The sequence below is a fragment of the Botryllus schlosseri genome, chromosome 2, assembly GCF_051294905.1.
Source record: "Botryllus schlosseri isolate E-star chromosome 2, Bs_hap1, whole genome shotgun sequence".
Classification (NCBI taxonomy): domain Eukaryota; kingdom Metazoa; phylum Chordata; class Ascidiacea; order Stolidobranchia; family Styelidae; genus Botryllus; species Botryllus schlosseri.
This window is the reverse complement of record NC_137237.1, coordinates 82,347-107,371: the sequence shown is the minus strand read 5'-3', so window position 1 is coordinate 107,371 and position 25,025 is coordinate 82,347. Positions and strand designations below refer to the sequence as shown.

The window sequence follows — 25,025 nt, the reverse complement described above, 5'->3', positions numbered from 1 at the left end:
TGGATTTGTCTGCGAGATGATATTGACGCGCCCTTATTGAAAGAGCGCGGACACAGAAAATAGAAGCCTAGCATTCTATTGGTCCTTACATTTTCACAGAAAAAAATCAGTTCATTTATTTAGATATCAAGGTATTTATCAAATAAAAATTCTTTCAAGTGTCGATCGGACGTGGAATGAGCGCCACCAAGCGCTGTCTCGATCACGTTTTTGAGAGATCCGATGTTTTTCGTGACTTGAGGAAGTAGTTCGGCAGATATGAACTCTGAGAGCTGAAAAAAGTGTACTCAATGCAAATGACATGGTCGACTCATGCGCAATGACTCGAGTCAAGTCGAGTCAAATAAAATTTGGTATTCGAGTCCGACTTGAGTCATTAAAACCCTAATAATAACAGTAATATGACACACAGTCAATAAAATCAAGCAACGCATATTAGCCTATTTGATATCTCCGTGTAATCAAAGTGTTACTGGGATTAGTAATGGCGACATATTGGTCATCGAGGATATTTTATTCTGTATCCTTGACGTGTACATTCTGTCGATAAAAGTGCAATCAATGGCCGCGGTCGTATTCCTTGGTAAATATATACAACATTAATCAAGTTCAATTCATATCAACTCAGAGTTAATTCTCATCAGCATGAGAATGGCAAATGTATGTGCAGCAAGCTTGGATCGTTTCGCGCCATACAGTTATCCTTTAGCATTTTCGCGAAAATCAAAGTATAGATTAGAATTAAAATGAGAGCATAAACATTTAACAAATTAGATTAGAATGAGATTACCGACATTTCGGTCTAATTAGTCTCATTAGACAGCTATAATATTCTAGTCGTCCGAGTCTGCCGACTTAGCGAGTTCTCACCAGAGTTGGATTAATTACATTATTTCAGCTCAATTACAATTACAATTACATGAAAAAATGAATTAATTACATTCAGCCCAATTACAATTACAATTACAATTAATTTCCAACTCTGGATTTGAGTACTACGTGCTATTATAATGTCATAGCTTAATGAATGACTTCTCAGGTTTAATTTGTACCTTATTTGGTCAATGGAAAATAATGCCAGCTGCTTTACAGCGAAATAATCTGGTATTTATTCACGACCAGGGCTATTTGTACAGAAGCAAAACACCGAACATTGAATAGCGCTAATAAAGTAATCATCATATTCAAAAAATGACTGCTGACAGAACTAATCCGAAATCGACAATGGGCTACGGAAAAACTCATCACCACGGCTGAGGAGCAACATAAAATTACTAAACTATCAATCTCTTCGAAGCGATTCACGTTATACAGCATCAGGGTCGAAACAGCACTTCGTCAGCCCCCTCCCTCCCCCAAAAAACGTTGGTCTTGGCCGCCTCCATAGGGTGATGGACCAAACGTCTGGGGGACGCAGCCCCCCCAATCCTTCATTGGAATGATTGTTTTCACTACTACTTGTGTTCGAGATTTCATATTGGTAATCAACAGTGAGTTCAGACGTCCTCATCGCACGAAAATTTTCTATAATTCATGATTGAATCAGCCAATAATATTGGTCATTGCATATATATTTTTCAAGAAATATTTCATCCTCTCTGACCCCACGTAATCAAATTTGCCGTTAGAAATGAGTGAGATGTTGTCTTAGAAAATGTATGGCACGTAATTAATAATTAGACATATTCGAGCGGGCCTGTTGGTATAATTACTTACTGCCAGTTCAAGAGACCCCAACTGGTTGGTCGCTCGGCATCCCCTTATCTGTTCATGACATTGTTTTGTGTGTCTTGTATATCGCATTGTACATTGTGTATGTGTCTTGGGCAAATGAAAATATAATCTGTCGATTGATTGATTGTTTGACATGTTGCTATTTTTTACTTTCTGTCTGCTGTATAGCTGATAAAATATTGAAATCGCCCAAACGTACTAAACTAAAAGACCCACACGATTTCAAATTGGTATTTTTTTACTGATAAGGAACTTTTCTCTGGATGATGGTATTTGTCCTGTGCTGTGCAGATTGCCGGGACTTAAAAATTCGGCGCCAGCTATTCAGGCCCCTATGGACAATTATAAATTTATATGTATATATATATCGAAGTTTTCGGTCAACATTAGGTCAGTCCTTTTTGGCCAATGTTTACCCGCTGCCGATCTTTTTGGCACACTTCTCAGAGTCCCATGTTTGCCTAAGCTCCATGCCCTGACACACCGTGACGCAATAATGGCCGATGCCGGAATGCCCATTTATATAAATCATGCATAGTTTTCCTTTTGGGGTAGTGTTCCCAAAAATCAATACACTTGGCAGCGCTAAATCGGCATAAATTTTTCTAAAATACTCTATAATTCGAGTTCATAAACGACTTAGTTATGAGCCCTCTTCGAGCTCGGGCTTCCTCCAATTGGGAGGTTTTGGGTGTGGCAGTTACGGCCCGGCACAACAAGCAGCCCAATTATTAGTCACGCGGCATCGCTGCTCAAGCCCTAAACGCTGCAGTTGGCAAGCCTAAGCTTTTTTCTCGCTTGACACATAAACCTTGAAATTGTCACAGTGAATGTGTACTATGTGAATTTGCTCGCGTACCCCGGTTTGATGATCCCCGACCTACACGATGTAAAGAACAGGTATGCAGTGTTGGGATGACTCGAGTCATGACTTGACTCGAGTCACCATGTAAAATGACTTGACTTGACTTGACTCGGCGCTTCATAAATGTCAATTGACTCGTGACTCGGAGCAAAATTTACGAGTCAATTTCAAGTCATCAAGTAAACGGTGTCGATTAAATCACCCTTTCTTATGTATGCTCGGATTGTTCGCAATACGTCGATGTCACTTGTGAGGGAAACCAGTCATCCACTGATTGTACCTTTCACTGATACTCCATTGCTACATCACAAATAAATTGGCCGCAAACGAAACGATCACAGCATACGTTGTCGTAGCAGTAGTAGATTAATCTAATAAGCAACGTATCTTGTTCCTGCGACCACTCAGTGCTTATATTACGCAGTGATCACCTTAACCAACCCTCATGTAGGGGAGATGTGGTACCGATGGATCACTGGGACCGAAAATACTTTGAAAATTCTCTATGATAATTCCATGATTACACTCCGTGAACTTGTCTACAATGGTATGCTGGGAAAATCTTTCCTCACATACAAAAAAAATCGACGTGCGCGAGCAATGTGGTCTCTCACAGATGATTTTTGTTTTAGGGGGTCTAAACTAAATTTAGATCGACATATACATTTTTCTTTGTAACCTTCAACACGAACAAACCAGCAATAATTTTTATTGTGAAGTGTAGGACTTGTATCAGGCTATATAATGGCACCTATTATTTTTTTCAGTACTTTCCTTGAGTGGACTTTTTTTCGATTCATGTATAAAATTCGTAGGGTGGGAACCGATGATACAATAGCCAAATCAAGCAAAATAATCAAGCATACTAATCATGAAACAAATGAAAAATGTATACGTACAGAAAATGTTTATGTAATAATTGCATATGATGTTTTATCGCTATAACGAGGTATTTGGAAGTCACACTGTCGATTTTCAGACAATATGTATGTACCCTCAAATTTATAAGTCCGAGCCTAAATCGAAACGTGATTTTATGACAACATTTGAGTTAATATTTATTCTATTTTTTGACAGTTGCGACCAAACATTCTTCTTTGGCTTGCTGTAGCTTAGATTATAATACTGAGCAAGAAAAGTAGTCACATTTGAGTTTTTTAGGGTATATGTGTCATAGGTCCCCGGGTCGTGAGTCATTGGACCCACCGGGTGGGGACCGATGACACGTTCGAGCAACAAATTTTGAACGCCCATAAATATTTCTTGAAACGACGGATATTCATGTATATGTGCGCGATAGGTAGAGCTTGTATCAAAGTGCTGAGCCAGCAAAAGATATGCTGTTTTCAGCTGAACATTTCAGGGCCAGCGATCATTTTCCGATTTTTGATCCATCGGTACCACATCTCCCCTATCATTTAAATCGAACGAACGTAGTTTATGCGTTTATATTCTCGCGGATGTGTAGATATCAATTTGTTGCAACTTCTCGAGGCTTCGCATTCGATCCACTAAGCAGCAGTGTTGGGATCAAGTCACTACCTTCGAGTCACGAGTCATTTCGAGTCATTGCACATTTTGACTCGAGTCAAGTCAAGTCAATCGATTTTCAAAGGTGACTCGAGTCAAGTCAAGTCACTCGATTTTTGGAGGTGACTCGAGTCAAGTCAAGTCAAGTCAAGTCACGAGTCAAGTCACATTTCAAGTCAAGTTGCCCTTTCGAAGTATGTATGAGGCATGAATACGTCATTGCAATTTTCTAGCTGTCTGAAATACAGTTCGAGTGGTCATTGATTCCGAACCGATGAACGAATATAGAGTTAAATATAAGCGCAAGAAGGTGCTGTATCGGTCACATATGCGTAGAACTGGTAAACTACGTAATTGCATAGTCTCAGTTTAGGGTTAGCAGCCAAAATAGAGAATAGAGAATCGGAATGATAATGATGCAATACATTGTAGCCTACCCAGTTACAGATAGATACGATACTATTGGAGCCTGCGACAATGGTCGAGGACAGGGTTGTAACCAAGTCACATGGTTCCGAGTCACGAGTCAATCTGACTTTTGTGGTTTTGACTCGAGTCGAGTCGAGTCATTTTCAATTCATCACCGACTCGAGTCCGAGTCCAAGTCACCGTTTGAAGGGTCAAGTCCGAGTCATAGTGTTATGACTCGAGTCGAGTCCAAGTCACAGTATTGAAGTCATGTTCAACTTATGTTTTCAATCCTGCTTGGGTGATATCGAATTCCTTGCTTGCCAAACATGCTTATTTTGTCCCTATCATAGTCTTGGCACATGTTTATTAAGGCAGATAACGGACTGGCCTCATTTACCGATGCTGCAGATAGACGAGACGGGCCGCCAATACGATAACTTTACTAATCTTAGAACTTTAAATCCAATATCTGTCAGTCTGATATATCACAAATGCAAGCAATCAGTTTATATTATTAGCACATCGACGACCGCTCACAAATAGCTTATAGAGAATTAACAAATTCACGTCTACATACTATCTGATAGAGAACCTACGAATTTACGTCTAGATACAAGCTGGTAGAGAATCAACAAATAAACGTTTATGTAGAGGTGCGGTTTTGCTTTCACATTAAATCAGGTGGTTGACCAGAAAAATGTCAACTTTCCTGCTCAGCTCCCGAAGTAGTCGCCGGAGCGTTACTTTAGTGCTGATTTACTGTTATCTTAGTCGAATTTTCCCTACATTTACCAAAAATTCTCAAAAATCAGGGCAGAATCTTAAAAAGGAGGCTACTTCTTTAAATTATTAGATTATCTGAAAGAACTTAAATTTGGCTCAATTTCAACCAGTAGAAAGCAATGCTATGAGAAAATATTTTGAATTAATTACAAAGAGACTTTCGAATTTTACCGGCTACCTCATGATATTGTTAGATTGTGTAAAAGTATGATTCATAGCAAATTTGGCTCAATTCCAACTAGAAGAAGCGAAGTTATTAGAGTGGAATATTTTGAATATGAAAAAATAGTCGACTTACTACTAGTATGTAATTATTAGGGCGATTTTTTTTGACCTAAAAAACGAAAGATTTTGACCTAAAAAATCTAAATTTTGACATTTTTTGACCTTAAAAAACTAAATTTTGACCAAATTTTGACCTAACGTATGCAAATTAGGTGTTTTCCCAAAAAATGTTAGAATTTTACTACTTATCCTCATTTCTGGTTTGAATTGTCTGTCCTTACGAAGTAGTTTTCCCTGAAAAACTTGTTTGACTCAAAAACTGACAAATTTTTACATGAAGAAATAATATTTTAACAAAATTTGGCCCTGTGATGAATTCCAGTACATGATGTACTATGGTGGAAATAATTAACATTTGTTGTAGTACATCGAAAGATACTTTCCTGCATTCTCCGCATGGATATCTAGTTCTAGATATCCCTGATTCTCGGGTAAAAAGTGTCTGTCTTTACTAACTAGCTTGCCAAGGATGAAGATTTGGCGAAGGCGAGATAGCGTAGTGGGATAATCCACAGCAACAACTCCAATGGGTTTTAGGTTCTAGTCCGACCGAGGTCGACTCCAGTATTCCTACCCAAGTGTTGAAGGTTTATCTAGGTTCCTCCTCGCCATCTCATCCGCGTAAGCGGTGTCTTACAAAAAGCATAGGAGTGGGCCGTGCTACAAGTCGGCAAATACTCGGCGGATACGGAATCGAAAAAAAGGAATATCGGCCTGGTGTAAATGACCATTGTAGTCGACAACACCATGAATATACAAACAGCTATTGACTGGCAACACTGAAGTTGTGCGTGCGTACACTGCTGGTGACACACCGTGTTGCTTCATTCTGACAATGATGCATATCTCAATTTTTGTAAGAACCATGCAATGCCCACGCAGTCTTACTTCACTCAGATTATTGCGGCACGCTGAGCATAACACCGTGTCAACCTATTTGTTTCATTTGACTGTTTATGATTCACAATGAGCAGACAATGTGCCGTCTGCCACGGTAGGCCTATAAAGTAGGCTACAAACTGTAAAATGTCAAACGATAAGTTCACCGATTGCGTAAAATCTACGATACAAATAAAATGCAGGTTGCGAAAAATTTTGTCAATTTTCACATTTTTTGACTTAACGCTAAAATTTTGACCTTATTTTGACTTTTTTTGACATGTCAAAAAAAATCGCCCTAGTAATTATATTATATGAAATCATTTCTCACTAAAAATACTCCATGTATTTTCAAATCCAATATTTTCTCCTCTCATATCATTGATTCCACTATTTAAAATCAAGCCAGATTCAGTGTTCTTTTTATGCAACGTAACAATTTTATCAAGTAGCCACCATGTAGAATAAAAAAAAAGTTATTTTTGATCGGCCCTATTGTACAAACATCACACAACATTAGCCATTGATTATTAATCACGTGCACAATGCACATATCTAACAAAACGTCAAATGGACGGAGGGTATTGTGTGTTTATACAGACAGCAGATCAAATCAATGAGTTACACTTAAAAATACTAAAGTGGAAAGGAGATTCTCATATATGTTAAGGCGGATGGCCTTAGAATAATCCACATCTACTGGATACACGTTCCACTGTTGCATTAGATGCTTGAATTGAAAAGCAATTTTGAACCACACAGAAGAGCATTAGATACTCATCCTTTCTAGTCGCCCAAAAATACAAAGAATCATCGCCTTCAAATCTACACATGAGCTTATCAGTCTCTTCCAAGTAGGCTACTTGACCATCTGAGTCATTTCATTGGCTCTAATTGGACTTTGCTTCGATTGTTTGCTTGTATAATTGAAAAGTCTTGAGTACTATTACCTCTTCACCACGGGATTATTTTGTACAATGCATTGCTCTTTGCTACTATGTACCATTGTCTTTTGTTTTTACGGCGGCATATCTGATATCAGACGAGTGCAACGAAAGCAGTGGTGACAAATAGCGATGTCGACAGAATTCGTCACATGCGTTGATCTAACCATTGTAATTCCCAAATTTCTTCACCTTCAAGTCATATGAAATAAGCCGAGTCAATGACTTGAGTCGAGTCATGCGTAATGACTCGAGTACAAGTCGAGTCAATCCAAATATTGACTCGAGTCGAGTCGAGTCATTTTCCAATTTTAAGAAAATGACTCGAGTCAAGTCGAGTCACAAAAAAATCGTGACTCGAGTCTGACTCGAGTCGAGTCATGACTCGAGTCATTACAACCCTGGTCGAGGACTACATAAACTATATTCTACTTGAATTTCAATAAAACAAGAGGTTTGGTTATGGTAAGAACAGATAACAGAAATATACATTTTGCTATTCTATTACTTTACTGCTTGAGTTACGACAACGTATACTGTAAGCTTCTATCACTTCGTTTGCGGTCAATTTATTTGTGAGAGAACAATCGAGGCTCAGTGAAACGCACGGTCATTGAATGATTGGTCGCTTTCACGGGCTACACAAGCGTTTCGCGAACAATCCGAACATATGCAAGATACTGTGATTTATATCGACACCGATTACTTGATGACTTGAAATTGACTCGTGAATTTTGCTCCGAGTCACGAGTCAATCCACATTTCTGATACGCCGAGTCAAGTCAAGTCAAGTCATTTTAGCAAAGTGACTCGAGTCAAGTCAAGTCATGCGACAAAGGTGACTCGAGTCTGACTCGAGTCAAGTCATGACTCGAGTCATCCCAACACTGCTAAGCAGGGCATGGTATGGTATGGAAGTATGGTATGGTATGGATCGATATTTTGGTATGGAATATGGAACATTGCAAGTATATGGTATGGAATGGAAGATTTTAATCTATGGTATGGAACGACATTTCCATACTTGGACGTTTCATACATTTTATCGCGTGATCTGTACAAGCTTCATGAAGCGTACGTTGATCGCTGTTCACGGAATACGATCGCTTTTGTTATGTGTGAACGTGAACTATTGAATGCTGTGTAGGAACAAATACACGTTTGTGCAACGGTTTTAGGAGCACTTGGAATGACATGATTTTGTGACGTAATAATGACAACAGTAATGTTGATCCGATATTCTATACGGCCGTAAACCAAACTTTACGCTGATTGGTCGAGAGACAATGGCCATGGATACGGCGCAGCAACGGAGGACGCTGCATTTACCTAAGCCTATAGTCGGCACTACGATATATTCCTATAGCCGTGTAGACTGTATAAAAATGACGAGATTACAGTGAAATGTTTATTTCTTCATCAATAATAAAATTAGGAATGGAAAGAAAATATTTAATAACATATACTGAAATATAATGCCGAAATACTGCTGTGTTTATGAATGCAGTGCCACCAATGGCAATGAACTGGGGAAGAACAGATCTTTCCATTCATTTTCTTCCAACGCAAAGGACAGGAAGGCTTGGAAATGCAGAGTATAAGAAGGCAGGACTATTTGTGGCATACATTTAGGCCTGAATTTGATGCCAATAAGAGTGATTTACTTGTAATTATCTAGCAGCAGTCAAATAAAAACTCTTTTTCTGTGATTTCTGCCCAAGTTCAAATTTCATGAACTCATCGCATGTGCTGTTACGATACCTCAAGCACACCAGTGCAGATGAGGTCTGCTCAGCTAGAATCACTCTATCATGTGAAGCACCCAGATATCCATATGGAAAATAAACAAGACCAATCTTTGCTACATTCATATGAGTGATGCTTAGTAGTCTTGAATGACCATTTCTTCGTGCAATAACCCCCACAATATCGAATACCTGTTCATACTGTACTGTCCTTGAAGTGATTTGAAAAGAGATTTTGCATATGGAGTACCTGCTCTCTTGTTCCCCTCAAAGTAGCCTAAAACCCTACCAAAACTGCTACTTGTGAGTCGAAGAGTCCTATGTATGTACCCCATTCTGCACATCCTCTCTGTTCTGATGTCCTGTGGGCTTAGGTAGCTAATCTGCATATGACTGACTTTGTTGGCTTCTAACCCTAAGATTCAGGTGATGGATTTGAAGATTCCATTTCAAGGCTACACGATGGCGATTCTAGATCATGATCACCAGATGACAATGTAAGATTTGCATGTGCATCATCCACAACATTGGAGGAAGACAGTTGACACGGCATGGAGTTCAGGGTCCGCCTCTTTGCAATGCGCGTATCTTCTGCTTCACCACGGAGATTGCAACTGGGAATCGCACCTCTCTTTAGACGTGACTGTATTGGTGTATCTATAATGCACTAGCAGCAAAATCTTCCTTGCAAAAGTGGTAGGAGCAAATTATTATTATTATTATTAGCAAATTATTATTATATTCTTTATTCACAGTAAGAAACTGGTCAATACACACATAATCCGGGGAGCAACCTGCACCCAAAGGAAAATGGCGAGATTGGAGTAAATTTTTTAAAATTTCAGTAATGCAGTCAAATTGTTATCTCTATGCAATACATGGAGTCTAAGTCAGATTACAGAATTGCAGTAGATGAAGAATTGGCAAGGGTTACAGAGCAGAGGTAGAGATGATGGAAAATGAAGAATCGAAATTACAGAAATGATGCTGTGATTCACTAGTATAATTTTAGTCGAGTGGTGCATTCAACGCCTTCCGAAGAATATGCACAGTGCCCAATAACGTGATCTTTTGGATCATGTCGAATCGAACGTTACCCGGAATCTGTCGGATATGTCTCATGAGTTTTTTGCACACGACCCCTGTAGCGCCAATAACTATCGGTACAATGTTTATTTAGCATCGCCACATTTTCTCACATTCCATTTTGAGGTCTGCGCATTTGGACTGCTTTTCTGATTCTTTTTGTTGTATATTATGATTACCTGGGAGAGCCAGTTCAATGAACAAGCATTCTCTTTTCTTTTTTAGTTTGATGATCATATCCGGGCGGTTGCTTCTGATTTCGCGGTCAGTTATAACTGGTACATCCCACAGAATTTTTACCTGGTCGTTTTCTGTCACTGGTGCTGGGCTGTAATCGTACCAATTTTTTGTCGAAGTAGTGATGTTAAAATGTTTGCATAATTCAAGATGAATGTAGTGCCCAACCCTATTGTGTCTCCATGTGTAGGGGAGATGTGGTACCGATGGATCAAAAATTAGAAAATGATCGCTGGCCCCAAAATGTTCAGCCGCAAACAGCAGATCTTTTGCTGGCTCAGCACTTTGATACAAGCTCTATCGCGCACATATACATGAATATCCGTCTTTTCAAAAAATATTTATGGACGTTCAAAATTTGTTGCTCGAACGTATCATCGGTCCTCACCCGGTGGGTCCAATGGCACACGACCCGGGGACCTATGACACATATACCCTAAAAAACAGATGTGACAACTTTTCTTGCTCAGTATTATAATCAAAGCTACAGCAAGCCAAAGAAGAATGTTTGGTCGCAAATATGTCAAAAAATAGAATAAATAATAACTCAAATGTTGTCGTAAAATCACGTTTGGATTTAGGCTCGAACTTATAAATTTGAGGATACATACATATTGCCCGAAAATCGACAGTGTGACTTCCAAATACCTCGTTATAGCGATAAAACATCATATGCAATTATTACAAAAAAGATTTTCTGTACGTAGGCATGTTTCATTTGTTTCATGATTAGAATGCTTGATTATTTTGCTTGATTTTGCTATTGTATCATCGGTCACCACCCTATGAATTTTACACATGAATTGAAAAAAATTCCAATCAAGGAAAGTACTGAAAAAAATAATAGGTGCCATTATATAGCCTGATACAAGCCCTACACTTCACAATAAAAATGATTGCTGGTTTGTTCGTGTTGAAGGTCACAAAGAAATATGTATATGTCGATCTAAATTTAGTTAACACCCCCCAAAGCAAAAAACATCTGAGAGCCCCATAGCTCGAGCTCGTCGAATTTTTTTGTATGCAAGGAAAGATTTTGCCAGCATGCAATTGTAGACAAGTTCATGGAGTGTAATCATGGAATTATCATAGAGAATTTTCAAAGTATTTTCGGTCCCAGTGATCCATCGGTACCACATCTACCCTATTCGGTAGCTGCAAGTGCACCACAGCCGGACATGAGATGTGCCACAGTTTCATTTTGGTTGTGGCACATTCTGCATTTGCCGTCTGTGTTTTGCTTCAGAATTCTTTTGCGATAGTATTTAGTAGGAAGCGATTGGTCTTGTGCTGCGAAAATGAACCCTTCGCTTGTCGGTTTCAGACCAGAGCTGAGTAGCCAGGTCCATGAAAGCTCGTCTACATGGGGCTATGAAGTTAACTCTTGTGCTGTCCATGAACAGGCATTGACTCCCATATCGTTTCTCTCATTTTGAGCGTTGCATTTTTGTATCGAACTCATGCTGCTTTTGCTATTGTTGTGGGTTTGGCAACAGTATTTTCAGCAGTGTACAGGTTAGCTGTTTCCATGTTGACTTCTCTGACGTACTTGTCGTGACGATAGCTCAGAGATTTTGTTTTGCGCTGTTTGTCTTCCTGTGCAATGAGTTTGCAGTAAATGTTATCGCTGTTGTTAATGTACTGTGACAAGCCAATGATTTCTGTTTTGAAAGTTTGTTCAATTTCTTGTAGTCCTCGACCACCTTTTTTTCTGGGGATGTACAGTCTTTGTGTATCAGATTTTGGGTGATGCATGTGGTGCATTGTCATCAGTTTTCTCGTCTTTGTGTCCAATTTTTTAATTTCATCTTTGCGCCAGTTCACCACACCAAAGCTATATCTCAAGACAGGCACTGCCAGACTGTTTATGGCATTGATTTTGTTTATTATTATTGTACACAACAGTGGTGCTTTTAGCCTGTTCAAGGCTTTGTGCTCCACGACATGACAGTATTTGAACTGATCAATGCATTTATTCTTGTCTTTGACATTCTTTCCACTCTCTCATGCATCGGCTCGCGATTCATCGGGTCTTTACCTGCCGACTTGCAGCTCGGCTCACTGTGATTTCTGGGCTTTTTAAGTCACTGCAACGGCAGTGACACCAGCGATGAGGAGCAAATGAAGCTTGTGGAAGTAGGGTTGAAATCCTGCCTTCTTACTCTGCATTCCCAAGCCTTCCTGACCTTTGCGTTGAAAGGAAATGAATGGAAAAATCTGTTCTTTCCCTGTTCATTGCCATTGGTGGCACTGAATTTATAAACACAGCAGTATTTCGGCATTATATTTTGGTGTACGTTACTAAATATTTAATTTCCTTTCCTAATTTTATTATTGATGAAGAAATAAACATTTAACTGTAATCTTGTCGTTTTTATACAGTCTACACGGCTATAGGAATACATCGTAGTGCCGACTATAGGCTTAGGTCAGGGGTCGGCAACCTTTTGCTCGTCGCGGGCCAAATTTCGTGTGTACAACCTTTCGGCGGGCCGGATTTTTTCTTAGTACTATATTTTACGCTCACTTCGGTATATTATCCTACATTGCTGCAATCTCAATCATACCAATCCGAAGACACATGTATTTACACTTCAACGACACAGAATAATTGTGACAATTGACGCAGCTTGCTTTGTGAAAGGTTTTCAACTTCTGGTAACAAGTCAGATGAAACAAGAATCAGACCCTATATTCAAAATGGACGTCCGAAATACGTGATCTTAGCTTGCTCTTCGTGAATTTCATTGTTCAAAACTATTGTTGACATGCGTACGTGCTTTCAAAAATCGATGCAATTTTTTTGCATTGCTGGTCAAGCTGGGATAAAGACCAATTTCAAGAACGTACTCTTTGTCAAAGTCATGCAGCGATATGCTCTTTGTATGAAATTTGTCATTCAATTCAACTGCATCGCATTTCAGAAAAGCCCATTTGAAATTTTCAGGCAATGGTATTGGCGTCCATATTAAACAGAGTATACTGAATAGTCAGAATTCATTTTGTAGACAAGGAATGTCGGAAAAGCGGGTGAATATTCAGTAGTTAAATTTCGTATCACAGTTACAAATGTAGTGTTGGTACTAGGTTTTCTCTCCTCCAGTATAGGAAAGTGAGCATAATTTTCGTTGTACTGTTGACATTTCCAGAGTCACAGATTTGTTTTGAATGCGCCTCAACATCTCATGTATGTAGTTGTTTTCCCCCTGAAGTTGCAAGTTCAATTTGTTCAGATGTGACGTTAAATGTACCAGGAAAGCAAGATGAGATACCCATTTTCGATTACAAGATTATGAGTCGGCGATATTTGTATTTTCGAGGAAAGTTGCTATTTCATTTCGCAGATCATACACTCGTGTAAGCATAGCTGCTCGACTCAATGAGCGAACAATGAACATGACAGATATAGGCCAACATGACATCGCCATATTGATTCTCTGCATCTAGTAATATCTGGCGTAACTGATAATGTTGATGAGACAAAATCATATTAACAGTTTTCACCATTGTGGCCAAAACACTATTCTGGTTTTTTGTATTGGCACACAATGCCTTCTGGAAAATCAAACTATAGACAGGCTAACTAACATACGGAGGCTAGTTATCTATAATTGAATAGTTTGAGATTCCGTCATTGCGTCTGAGATGCTCCAAGCGCTCTTGAAGCTAAGGAAGAACACCTTTATTGTCACGCCCCGTTAGAGTGATCAGCCCTTTAAAAAGGATGGAACACCTTCGGTTGCGAGATACACCCGATTGATAAGCACTGATCCAGTCTATAGTCTATCTCCATCTCCTACTTCAACCACCTTCGTTTCATGGCGTAACAATAGACTAATACGATGTAGGCTACTATTATAGCGTAGCAATGTCGCATTTTTTTCATGCAGCGCTGCACTGCAGATTGAAACTCATTATGAAGCGGCGGCCCGTATTCTTGTGATAACTAATTATCATGTCGCGGGCCGGACGATTTCGCTTGGCGGGCCGGATCCGGCCCGCGGGCCGTAGGTTGCCGACCCTTGGCTTAGGTAAATGCAGCGTCCTCCGTTGGTGCGATGTATCCATGGCCATTGTCTCTCGACCAATCAGCGTAAAGTTTGGTTTACGGCCGTATTGAATCTAGCACTACGTCTCCGAGCAAAGTCTATCGTGTGATGCAATAATTGGTAATGTGGGCTACTCCAACTACCTCATTCCTTGAGTGACGACAGCTTACAAGCAATCATGATACAACGTACTAATTGCTCAATGTGATTGATAATTACATTTCTTCTGAAATATTGTCCTCACATTTATACTATTTACATAGCGAGATATCTTAATGGCCATGTTTCAAACGATCTCACATTAGGAGTATAGATCAGGGAGTGGGGTGGATATAGTTTGAAATTCTCACCACGCTATCCTCAACCAATCACGCAGATCGCTGCAGTATTGATCGCCTGTAATAGCTCGGACATTTTTTGGTGCGCCTATATTATAAGTTATTTTGCGAGTATTTACTTCAAACTTGCATGCGCCTCATGCCAATGTACCGGAAATGCGACGATATTCTTATGGAGCAGGGGCGGGCAACTTCTCCAGTCAGCGGGCCGGATTGCTGAATGGATACATTATTCGCGCACAGATACAAGGAATAAATCGTATTTAATGAATGTATTTTATCGACAGCAATATGTCACTTCAGAGCCATTTCTCGCCGATAATGACAGTACAGTGTGGATTTGAGAACAGCATTGTCATACAGGCGTCGCCATGTCTGCTTCTCTCTGATCAACTAAATCACGGTGCAATCCTTATTTAAGATTTTAAAGCGTTTGATAAGCTCGGTACCCAAAATTTATCAAGATTTCAATTCATTAAGGTTGAGTACATCGTAAATGCCGATAATGCAAGTCTTCTCGCTTCGACGAACTTACGCGTAAGCTCCACTCTCGCACGCTGCGCAGCACGCACACCTATATAATAACATACAGTAGGGTTGCCATACGTCCGGAATTTCCCGGACATGTCCGGAATTTCACTGAAAAATCTGCGTCCGGGAGGAATTTCTAAAATATGCCTAAATGTCCGGAATTTTGAAGGCTTGAAGCAGGCTCAAAAGTTTTTCGTAAATCAACATAAACAATATTATTTTCAAGCAGATTTATGCTATTCAAAATTGTTCTTCGCGCCACGCGCGAGTTAATGCAACGTATAATGATATTAGTATGGGCACCAGGCACCACCTTCGTCAAAAGATGCTATCAAAATAAATATAAATACCCATCATTTACTGAAAGAAGTCTGATTGCAATCGCAATTATAAGCTAACGGTATATTGCTAGAGTTGGTTAAGGCCGATTGGATGCTTCAGTCACAGACGGTGGTTTCAAATCTTGGGGTCGTTCGCCTTTATCTGGGGATCGCGATGATGTTAGACGTAATCAGCTTCCTAGGCCGTGAGTATGTTTGGGCAAGCGGCATTTTTTTAGTAATCAGTTTATCAAGTTTTGAGCTCTGCCACGGAACATTTTCAAGTCGGAAATGAGGTCGCGACCATAAAAGGTTGGAAATCACGGGATGTGCAAACTGCTGGTGTATTTTATAGTAGCCTAATATATGGAAGAATCAATATTATTGACAGAATTCATTCATAAAATTTAACAGCCAAATGCATATAGTAAGTGCCCAACAACTTACATCGACTACCCTATGTTGGGCCCAAGATCAGTGCTTTTTTGGGCGGAAGAGGCAGAAAAAATGATGTTTCGGACCTGATGAAAACACATAAATAGATAGCCACACCGACAGGGCTGTCAAACACAATCATGGCAGGCCAGACACGGCCCGCCAGATGATTTCATCCGGCCCGTGGAGGAATCTATTGCAGACCCTAGCAAGTAGCAATCAGCAGAGCTGACATTACAGATGGCCCAATTCATGAACTATGTTCCACTCCATTCCTGCATAGTGTATACAGTCGATGGGCAATGCTTTGCTAGTGTGACGTCATATTGTTGGTCAATGTGTTGCACCTCCTTTTAAAATCCGCTAGTGGGCGCTAAAGAGTGTCCGGAATTTGCTTCATAAAAATATGGTAACCCTAACATACAGTCACTAAAATTTGACGTTTAGGCAAGTAGTGGGGAATCTCGGCAGACTGGGGCCGCGGGCCACATTATCATGCAAGACGGGAAACTGTACGCGAGCCGGACAAAATCTTGTCGCGAGCTGCATCTGGCCCGCGGTCCGTATGTTACCCGTCCCTTTTATGGACTGTCCTAGATAACAATCTGCTGACTATCTCATTTTGCTCGCGGAAGCTGCAGAGTAGACGTACACGGCACCTCACCACCGTGAACTAATAAACCTCACCAAAACAGACTCTGTAAAACTATCACCAGGAATTAGATTCGCATCATGGCTAGTTCAAGCAAAAATGACACCCGAATATCAATAATATAGGTGGTAAAAAAGGTAGGCTACTATATTTATGACATGAAACTATTTGAAAGTATGAAATATGTATTAAGTGTGGTATGAAACAACGTTGGTATGGTATGGAAAATTGCAAGTATGGTATGGAGAGAGTAAGGCAAGTATGGAGTATGGAAAATTGTCGTTCCATACCATACCATACCATGCCCTGCCACTAAGTTGGCTGATATTACCAGTCTGTAGCATGTAGCATATGCGCAGTTACCCACGTACTTTATTAGCAGCTTTTCGTGTGCGTGAGCGATACAACGCCTTTTTGCATGTATATTTAACTTTATATTCGATAAATGGCCAATTAATCCGTCTTTCACCCAGTTAGCAAAATGTACTGACTTTGCATCATCATTCATACTTCGAAAATTCCATTTGACTTGAATCGTGACTTGAATCTTGACTGGACTCATGACTTGACCCGACTTGACTCGACTTGACACGAGTCACCTACAAAAAACGAGTGACTTGACATGACTCGAGTCACCTTCGAAAATCGATCGACTTGACTTGACTCGAGTCAAAATGTGCAATGACTCGAGATGACTCGTGACTCGAAGGTCGTGACTTGATCCCAACACTGAGGTATGTACACAGTGAATGAAAAGCAACATAAGATAACAGAAAAGCAAGCGATGGAAAGGAAGTGGCATGCGTAGGAACCCTAATATCCCGCACCCACAACACCAATACCAACGCGAAAAACAATTATTTTAATGTTTATAAATTTTGACATGTTGATGGGAGACAGTTATTAGTGTCACGGTGAGCACTGGTTAGCTGTTGATCGTAAAACGAAGAAGCGTCAATTATTTTGTGTTGTGCTTCTCAGGTCTCAATAACAATGTAATGTAATTGTAATTAGGCAAAAATTTTATCCAATTACAATTACTATTACAATTACCAAAATGAAAATGCTTCAATTACAATTACAATCACATGAAAAAATGTAATTATACATTCAGCTCAATTACAAATTACAATTCCTCCAACTCTGGCTCTCACCTCAATTTCTTTATTATTTTCCGAGTGATGAAAAACCTGAGTGAGGGTACGGGCGAGATTCGTTTCGAACTCGTAGGCTTTTCGAAATGAAGAAATCATGGCGTCGTCTCCCAGATCTCTTAACATAACCGTTTCCTTAAAACCGTCTTTTTCCATCATTGCCACATAATTGGTCGGGCAATCGGTGGTTGCATCTTCGGTTGCCTAGAAGAGAATATGTAAAGCATACTTGTAAAAGCTGCTGGATTTTCGAAATCACTTTTCTCGAACTCCGAAACTAGAACTAAAACTACAAACTTTTCAAAATACGCAACCACAACCATAGAACTATATATCAACTTTTAAAGTTCACAACTAGAACTACTAAAAAACCAGTAGCTAGTTGACGATCAATCAACTAGATTTGTAGTTTAAACAAGTCTGGTGGTGAGGTGACAGAACGAAGGAAACAAATTTTTTTTCTACCTGCTTTTCATGAATGAACTTTATGACCGCGTCCAGAGTCGAGACCTTCTCTTTCGCTAAATTTCGGAAATAACCGGCGACTTTCGGGTGGAAGCATGAGGACCTCTGATGCCGATGGGACTGAAAATACAATGAATGGGCCGGCTATCATTCACAGACCCAAGTTCAAGAATCCCGGCTTTACACACACATATGTTTACTCGTTCGAAACGTGATCATTTCAATTCCTGCTTACGTTTTTATTAAAAAAATTGTCAAAAACCAATTTTTCTTAATGTCTTGTTCTTCGCATTTTAAAATTTTGACAGTTTTGGCACCTAGTTCTTCAAATGTCAAAAAAACATGCCTATGGTCAACAGTTAGGAGTTAGATGTCAATTAATTCAAGTCAAGATTATGTCACAAAGCGTAGACTTTCGTTTCGTCATCAGCTTCTGCAGTTTTTGGGGTCCAGGTCCACAGCCGCCCACAAAACTCGAAGGAGTCCGCAACTAATTAGACGCGAATACACCTACACTTACGCTCGTTTACGTCGCATATGTCTAAAGATGCGTAGATGGACAACAAACAGCCAGTACTAACCAGAAAAACCAAGTCGTAATGAAGCGTGATGAGCGCATGGACGACATCTGTTGCAAGTTCTCGCAATCCTTCGCTGCTGTACTCCTGAAATAAATTGTCAGAGCCAGAGTAACACATAATATGCCATCGTTGTGGTCAGAGCTTCGGAGCCGGGGCCGCCATGGATTTTCAGCGGATTTCGAGCCAATTGCCTGAAGAGTAGCTATGGCTCCGATGTATTTCATAAGAATTCAACTACTATTGGATGAATTCACATGGTTTTATGGCAACCGTTGACAAAATCAAGAATTGTTGCCACTTCTAGACATGTTCGTGGGGAATTGACAGCGGAGGAGTCACATGTTGATAGCCTACATAGGCACGAACTTGGGTACGCAGGATATGTCCCTCATTGGCCTACTCTCTGATATTTGTGGCCATTGTGGGCATCCGGCATACCTGCAATTTTGTCATCAGCACAACCTTGATGGCCAATTGCGCGGTTTGAAATATAATGATTACTGTATATTTCGCGAAACGGGACTAATGCTTATGTGAGCAAATTAACTAACCAGTAATCGGAGCAAGCGACTCCAAATGATAAAAACGTGAGCTCGTTGCACATTGTCGATTTGGACGCGCGCGCGCGCGCCGAGAAACACCATTCCTTCTCTGAATTAGACGAGCAAATACACGTTCTTTCGTGATAGTTTTATAGTCGTAGCGCGAAACTGAACAGTGTGCAGTGGTGTAGGCTCAAGCCTTCGAATTCGAATTTAGTCCTGCGCATGATCGATATACGAGTATAAGCATTAAGCATTTGCGAACGTAAATAGGGAAATACAGCAGAGTAGCCAAAATGCCGCTGTAGTCAGTGAACAACTGTTAGAAGGCGAGATAGATTAACTCGCAGTGCGATGCTCCTGCATAATTTGGATTAAAATGTTGTACTCGATTTATACCGCGGTGTGAGTGCACCATATCGATGTATATATTCGCACCCGTATATCAGGGGTGGTGCACGGGTGAAAATACATAGTCTTTTCGCTGAGAGGATGCGCACTTTCCAGTTCGTATTCATCTGTTTCGTGTAATTGGGGTTGCATTTAGAACAAAAATCTATTTAAAACAAACATGTTTAAAACAAGGCCCTAATTTAAAACATGTTTTATATTGTTTTTTACGTTTTTTTTAAGTCATGACGTCACGAATATTCACTTGTGACGTCATAGTGGATTGGCATTGGGAATTGAAAATATAGAGTAAATATAGCTCATTTGACGAAATATCTGCGTGTACTATTAATGTTGAACCGACTATTTTGAGGGTTCCAACCATCTCATATCGATATACGTCGGCTATATAGGGTGGTAATTGTCCGTAGGCTCATACAACATGTTTTTTGGAAAGTATTTACACAATTATGGCATAATTTTACAACTTGAAACAAAACAATTTTTTTTCAAAAATACCTTTGTTTAAAACACTTTGTTCAAAACATGTTTTAAACGAAGTGTTTTAAAACACCGTTTATTTTAAATGCAACCCTACGTGTAATCATTTTTGTCTGCTCGATACACTAGTCTTCCCGAATTATCGCTGGTTTTGGAATTTAAGGAGAAACGACACAGCGTTTTTAAAGGCGCCTCGCCATGCGGAAACTTCAATAGAATCACGTATAGCACGTCTAATATCTATAAGGTAGGATTAAATTAGGCTTTCGATAACTACTTTTGCCCGGTATACATTAGCCGTAATTACGTTTTGGGTTAATTTTGTTTTCATCATCATTGATTTATTAGCAATTTTTATCAGTTCAATACTCCACAAAAATGCGATACAATGAAAAGACAGGAAGATGTCGAAGCGACTTGGAGTAGTCTATGGAATCAGATTTTTGAAAGTTAACGGGTTCGCAACACTGCTCAACAACACCATATCGAGTCAAAAAATACTGAACATTGTTCCAGTATAAGAGAAAACCATGGCTGGTACAATTGGCCTCAAGCTCGATCCACATATAAGGCCCACTCACCGAGAAAAGAATCTTTGCGGTCGCTAAGATTCTGTCTTTCCTGCCCTTATGCTTGGCGAGTTCGAATAAGTATGTCATGTTCTCGTTGTTCGGTGGTCTGGGAACTGTCACGTTGGCAACCAATGATTCAATCTTTTTTATTTTCACTCCTTCGTGATGAGTTTTCCTGAATGTCGAGACGCAAAAAGACTCGGTTATTGCGGTTCTACAATACTGCTTCTCTCAATATACACCGTTTTGATCTCTAACTCAAGCATAGACAAGGCACATGTATCTTTTATGCGACCACAAAGAATCAAAGCCAGTTTTATGTCACATTGAACATAGTTTAGTATATTTTCGACCATGCCTATTTCATTGCACTTTGTGACAGAAGGCGCGTAGCGAGCCGAAAAATAAGGAGGGGAGTGAAATAAAAAGCGTGAGTTTGGATTTTACTTTTCAAATTTACCAATATAGCACCAATCCAATATAGGGAATACGTGCGTAAATGGCGATCATACACTGTACTCGTGTTGACAATTTTACGTGTATGATAAGCCAACGAGTCCGGAATTGCTGTAAATTGGTGACTCCCTGATTTCTGGTGAACAATTAAATACGCGAGCGTATTACAGAGCCCAGGCGACAGTTTTCGCAAATCAAAATGTCAGAGCCCGTTATGGAATCTGTTCTATAATTGCACCGATTTCAGGTGGTTCTGACCTTTCATATTCAAGTCGAAATACAAACAATTTCTACTGAATCAATATCAGTTACCACGGTCGGACATATCCATTTCGCGTTCCTACACATACCACCTTTTTATCGCCTGTCCTTTTATATTGTCTTCTTTTACTTTTCATACAGTGTGCAGTGCATGCCTCCTTTCTAAATCGCCCAGGCCAGGTGTTTGTCTTATTTTGAAAACTACTCCAAGTCGATTCGACACCTTCCTATCTTTCTTTGTATCGCAGTCTAGTGGTGCATTGAAATGATGAAATTTTTGCAATAAATTGAATTGAATTGAAATTGATATATATATATATATATAGAATATATATATTGTGATGGAGAACGTCTTGGAGACACAGAACTTCAATATACAATTGAATAGTATATTCATATTGAAATGAACCCGAATATTTTCGGTCGACACTCGTTAGGGGTAATCGTCAGCAATTAGTAGAGAATTGGAAAGAGCATTGTATATCAACAAACGTATCACAAAATATGACGCATGAAATTTTGAATAAGAGCAGTTGATTTTCATTTCGTATTATGAGCCACAACCGATGTTTAGCCGCTCTTAGCGGTGACGGAGTAATCCATATTGGGTCAAATTTAACGTGGATTATTTTGAAGAAAAGTTTGGGCCTATACTAGAACGTGCGAGTGCTAGCGTAGCATTTGTTAGAATAACAATGAAGAAGTGCGAGGCTACGTAAATTCGTTGACATGACCTCGGTGCAATCATTATAACACACAAAACAAAATACATGATGATGAATATTTATTGATCAGTGTGACTTCTGTTCTGCAAGGCTTCACCTTGGAAAGTTTCATTGTATTGTTTGGTCGAAACTCAACAGCGTGATACCAATCGCTTAACTGCAAATTGGTTTAAAATAGTAGAGATAAAATCGGCACTTCAGAAAGACGTGGTTTCGATTTCGAACCCAAGAACTGAGCCACGACACATGACTTACGACCACAAAAGTTGCAATTCTACTAGTGATTGAGCCATCATTACCAAAGTATCATTTATGAGATGGATAACAGGCATTATATTCTTCGTGGTCGCATAAACGGTACAAATTTGAAATTTGACTTTTACATTCCGTTATGACGTGATAATAGGTGATACTCGATTACTCGACTTGACTCGATGCATAATACGGGATTCATATTCGAATCACTCAGGTACCCGATTTTGCCCAGCCCTATATCGCGACCTCCATGGAACCGCCAGGACTGTGGTTCTATGAAACACCGGTTAATAACCCTGCATTAGGGGCTGCTTCTGGGACGCGACATACCATGCTTCACCGACTGAATTACAAGTAATACCAGAAATTCACTCACTGGTCCCATTCGCAATGGTGTGGGTTATTCACACGGACAGAAGAGCCGTTGAGCGTAACAGTGTAACCATCTCGGCAATCGCGGTTATCAAAAGTGAACGTTTCCGTTTGAATTGGATGATTGGATATCTGACAGAAAACGGAGCTTGTCGTGGATGAATGAAATAACGCAGATTACAAGACTTACAGCTTGCGAAGTAACCAAAAGTAGAATGAGGAGATGCAGAGAAGCCATGCCTCAAACTCTTCAACTGCGCCGTTGATTTTGAATATATTTGGTATCTAATTTACAAACACGAATAAAAAGTATGGAAATGGAAACCCCAGCATTATAGCAATCATTATCTGTCACCCGCTTCTTCAATGTAAAATCTGAGACTCGTTTTATTTGGGATCAGACTTGTACAAACTATTGGATTTTCAAAATGCGCAACTATAGTAGGCTATTAAAAACCACTCACTTTTCAAAACTATGACCAACGACCTTTAAAATCCGAAGTAACTAATTAAAACCCACCTAACTATAAATTCAATTACGAAGTATAACTCATCTGTTTTTATTTTATCGGTATCAGATCGGTTTTCCAGTACAAGTTTGCAATGGGAGGGGTTGCGACCCCAAAATCCGTCCTCTGGCTACACCGTACTGTGACTCTGTACTAGTAATGGCTGTAGGAACATCACACAACAGAACGCCGGTATCACGATTCACGCCAAAGTAAAACAGGGGTGTTCTGTAGTTGTTCTTCTAGTATAATATTTTAAACGCGCAATTATAACTATATAATCTACTCATTTCTCAAGATCCACAACTCCTTTAGAACTTCTCAGCCTTTAAAATTCGCTAACAGAACTAGAAATACTAAAAAACAGTAGTTGGTTGACCACGAATAACTAGATTGCTAGTTTACACAAGTCTGTACGGGACTGCCCTTCTCCCAGTACAGATTGCATCTCGTGTACCCTTCGAGTTGACATATACGTTCGGTTACGTCGCGAATCAACTTCTGTTCCAAACACACAAACTATGCTCGACCTCTGCCCGCAAGCAAACAAGTTGCTTAATTTGGTTGGGTCGAAAATCCACTTTCATAATCGTACCTTCCGTAAAGGCCGAATCGCGTTGTCACGTGATGAAAATACCAGTTGGACTGGATCTCGTGAGCGCATAAAGATATCGAAAGATCCGTTCTGCTAAACTGTAGCCTACAATAGTCTGGTCTAGCAGTTATAAGTTGAGAATGGCGCCAAGTTTTCCTATTACGCGACTGGACTATGCCCTATTAGAACGCCGACGCGAGATTACACTACACAAAGCAAATCCGCCTCGGCCTCGATGCTTTACGACTATCTACGTTTTCACATTGTCACTATTGCAAGTTGTATTTGTACTGATGCAATCGTAAAAAGCGATATTGTGCAAGACAAAGAGAACGACCTTTGTGATGGCCTGATTAGAAGCGCGTGATTTCGTATTTGCTGACGTCGTAGCGCAACAGCAATTTAACTGTGCTGGCGTAAACAGAGCGACCGATCAGTCGTAGCATTGGTCGATGGGAAAAGGGCGCTTGTTTATGGCCGGGCATATGTCAGTTAGGTTCTTAGTTCTTCATGGTGACTGAAGCTGTAGTTGTTTTGGAGTTCCGATAATGGTTAGGGACACGGTTGCTTTCGGACTAGCGTTGCAGGTGTATATATATATATAAAGGAGGCATGCAGGCGGCGGGATGAAAAGTAAAAGAAGGTAATATGAAACGACAGGCGACAAAAATAGGGGGCATGTGTCGGAAGGCGAGGTGGATGTGCCGGCTCGTGGTCCGGTAAACTAGCGGACTGGCTATGATTCACAGTAAGAAGACTGCGCTCTAGTCCATGTAGCTTTCCGGGAGTGGAATCGACCGCAACACTCTGTCGCTTGTCTTTT

The 25,025-nt window shown here is 40.0% G+C and overlaps 1 protein-coding gene across 2 annotated transcripts; it reads right to left on the bottom strand.

Annotated features, from left to right (window-relative positions):
* LOC145432760 (uncharacterized) lies at nt 1-24,280 on the bottom strand. Of its 2 annotated transcripts, none has more exons than XM_080309585.1 (8): nt 24,203-24,227; nt 23,289-23,383; nt 23,103-23,230; nt 21,039-21,204; nt 19,025-19,108; nt 18,444-18,563; nt 17,979-18,182; nt 1-272 (listed from the first exon to the last, which is right to left on the bottom strand). In XM_080309585.1, exons 2-8 carry the CDS (start codon nt 23,334-23,336, stop codon nt 120-122), a joined length of 903 nt encoding a protein of 300 aa, XP_080165711.1. In that variant the 5' UTR covers nt 23,337-23,383; nt 24,203-24,227; the 3' UTR covers nt 1-119. The 2 variants fall into 2 exon arrangements, with proteins under 2 accessions (XP_080165711.1, XP_080165717.1); XM_080309591.1 differs by lacking the exon at nt 1-272 and adding an exon at nt 12,364-17,423 and having other exon boundaries at nt 24,203-24,280.
* Nucleotides 24,281-25,025: the final 745 nt, after the last annotated feature.

What these genes read in the sequence shown, in the direction of transcription:
- LOC145432760 (XM_080309585.1), bottom strand. Translation starts at nt 23,336, where the DNA reads ATGGCTTCTCTGCATCTCCTCATTCTACTTTTGGTTACTTCGCAAGCT. An exon ending in CCGCAAAGATTCTTTTCTCG is followed by an intron (nt 19,109 to 21,038) that starts GTGAGTGGGCCT and finishes AATTTATTTCAG; the next exon opens with GAGTACAGCAGCGAAGGATT. An exon ending in ATTACGACTTGGTTTTTCTG is followed by an intron (nt 18,564 to 19,024) that starts GTTAGTACTGGC and finishes TTGTATTTTCAG; the next exon opens with TCCCATCGGCATCAGAGGTC.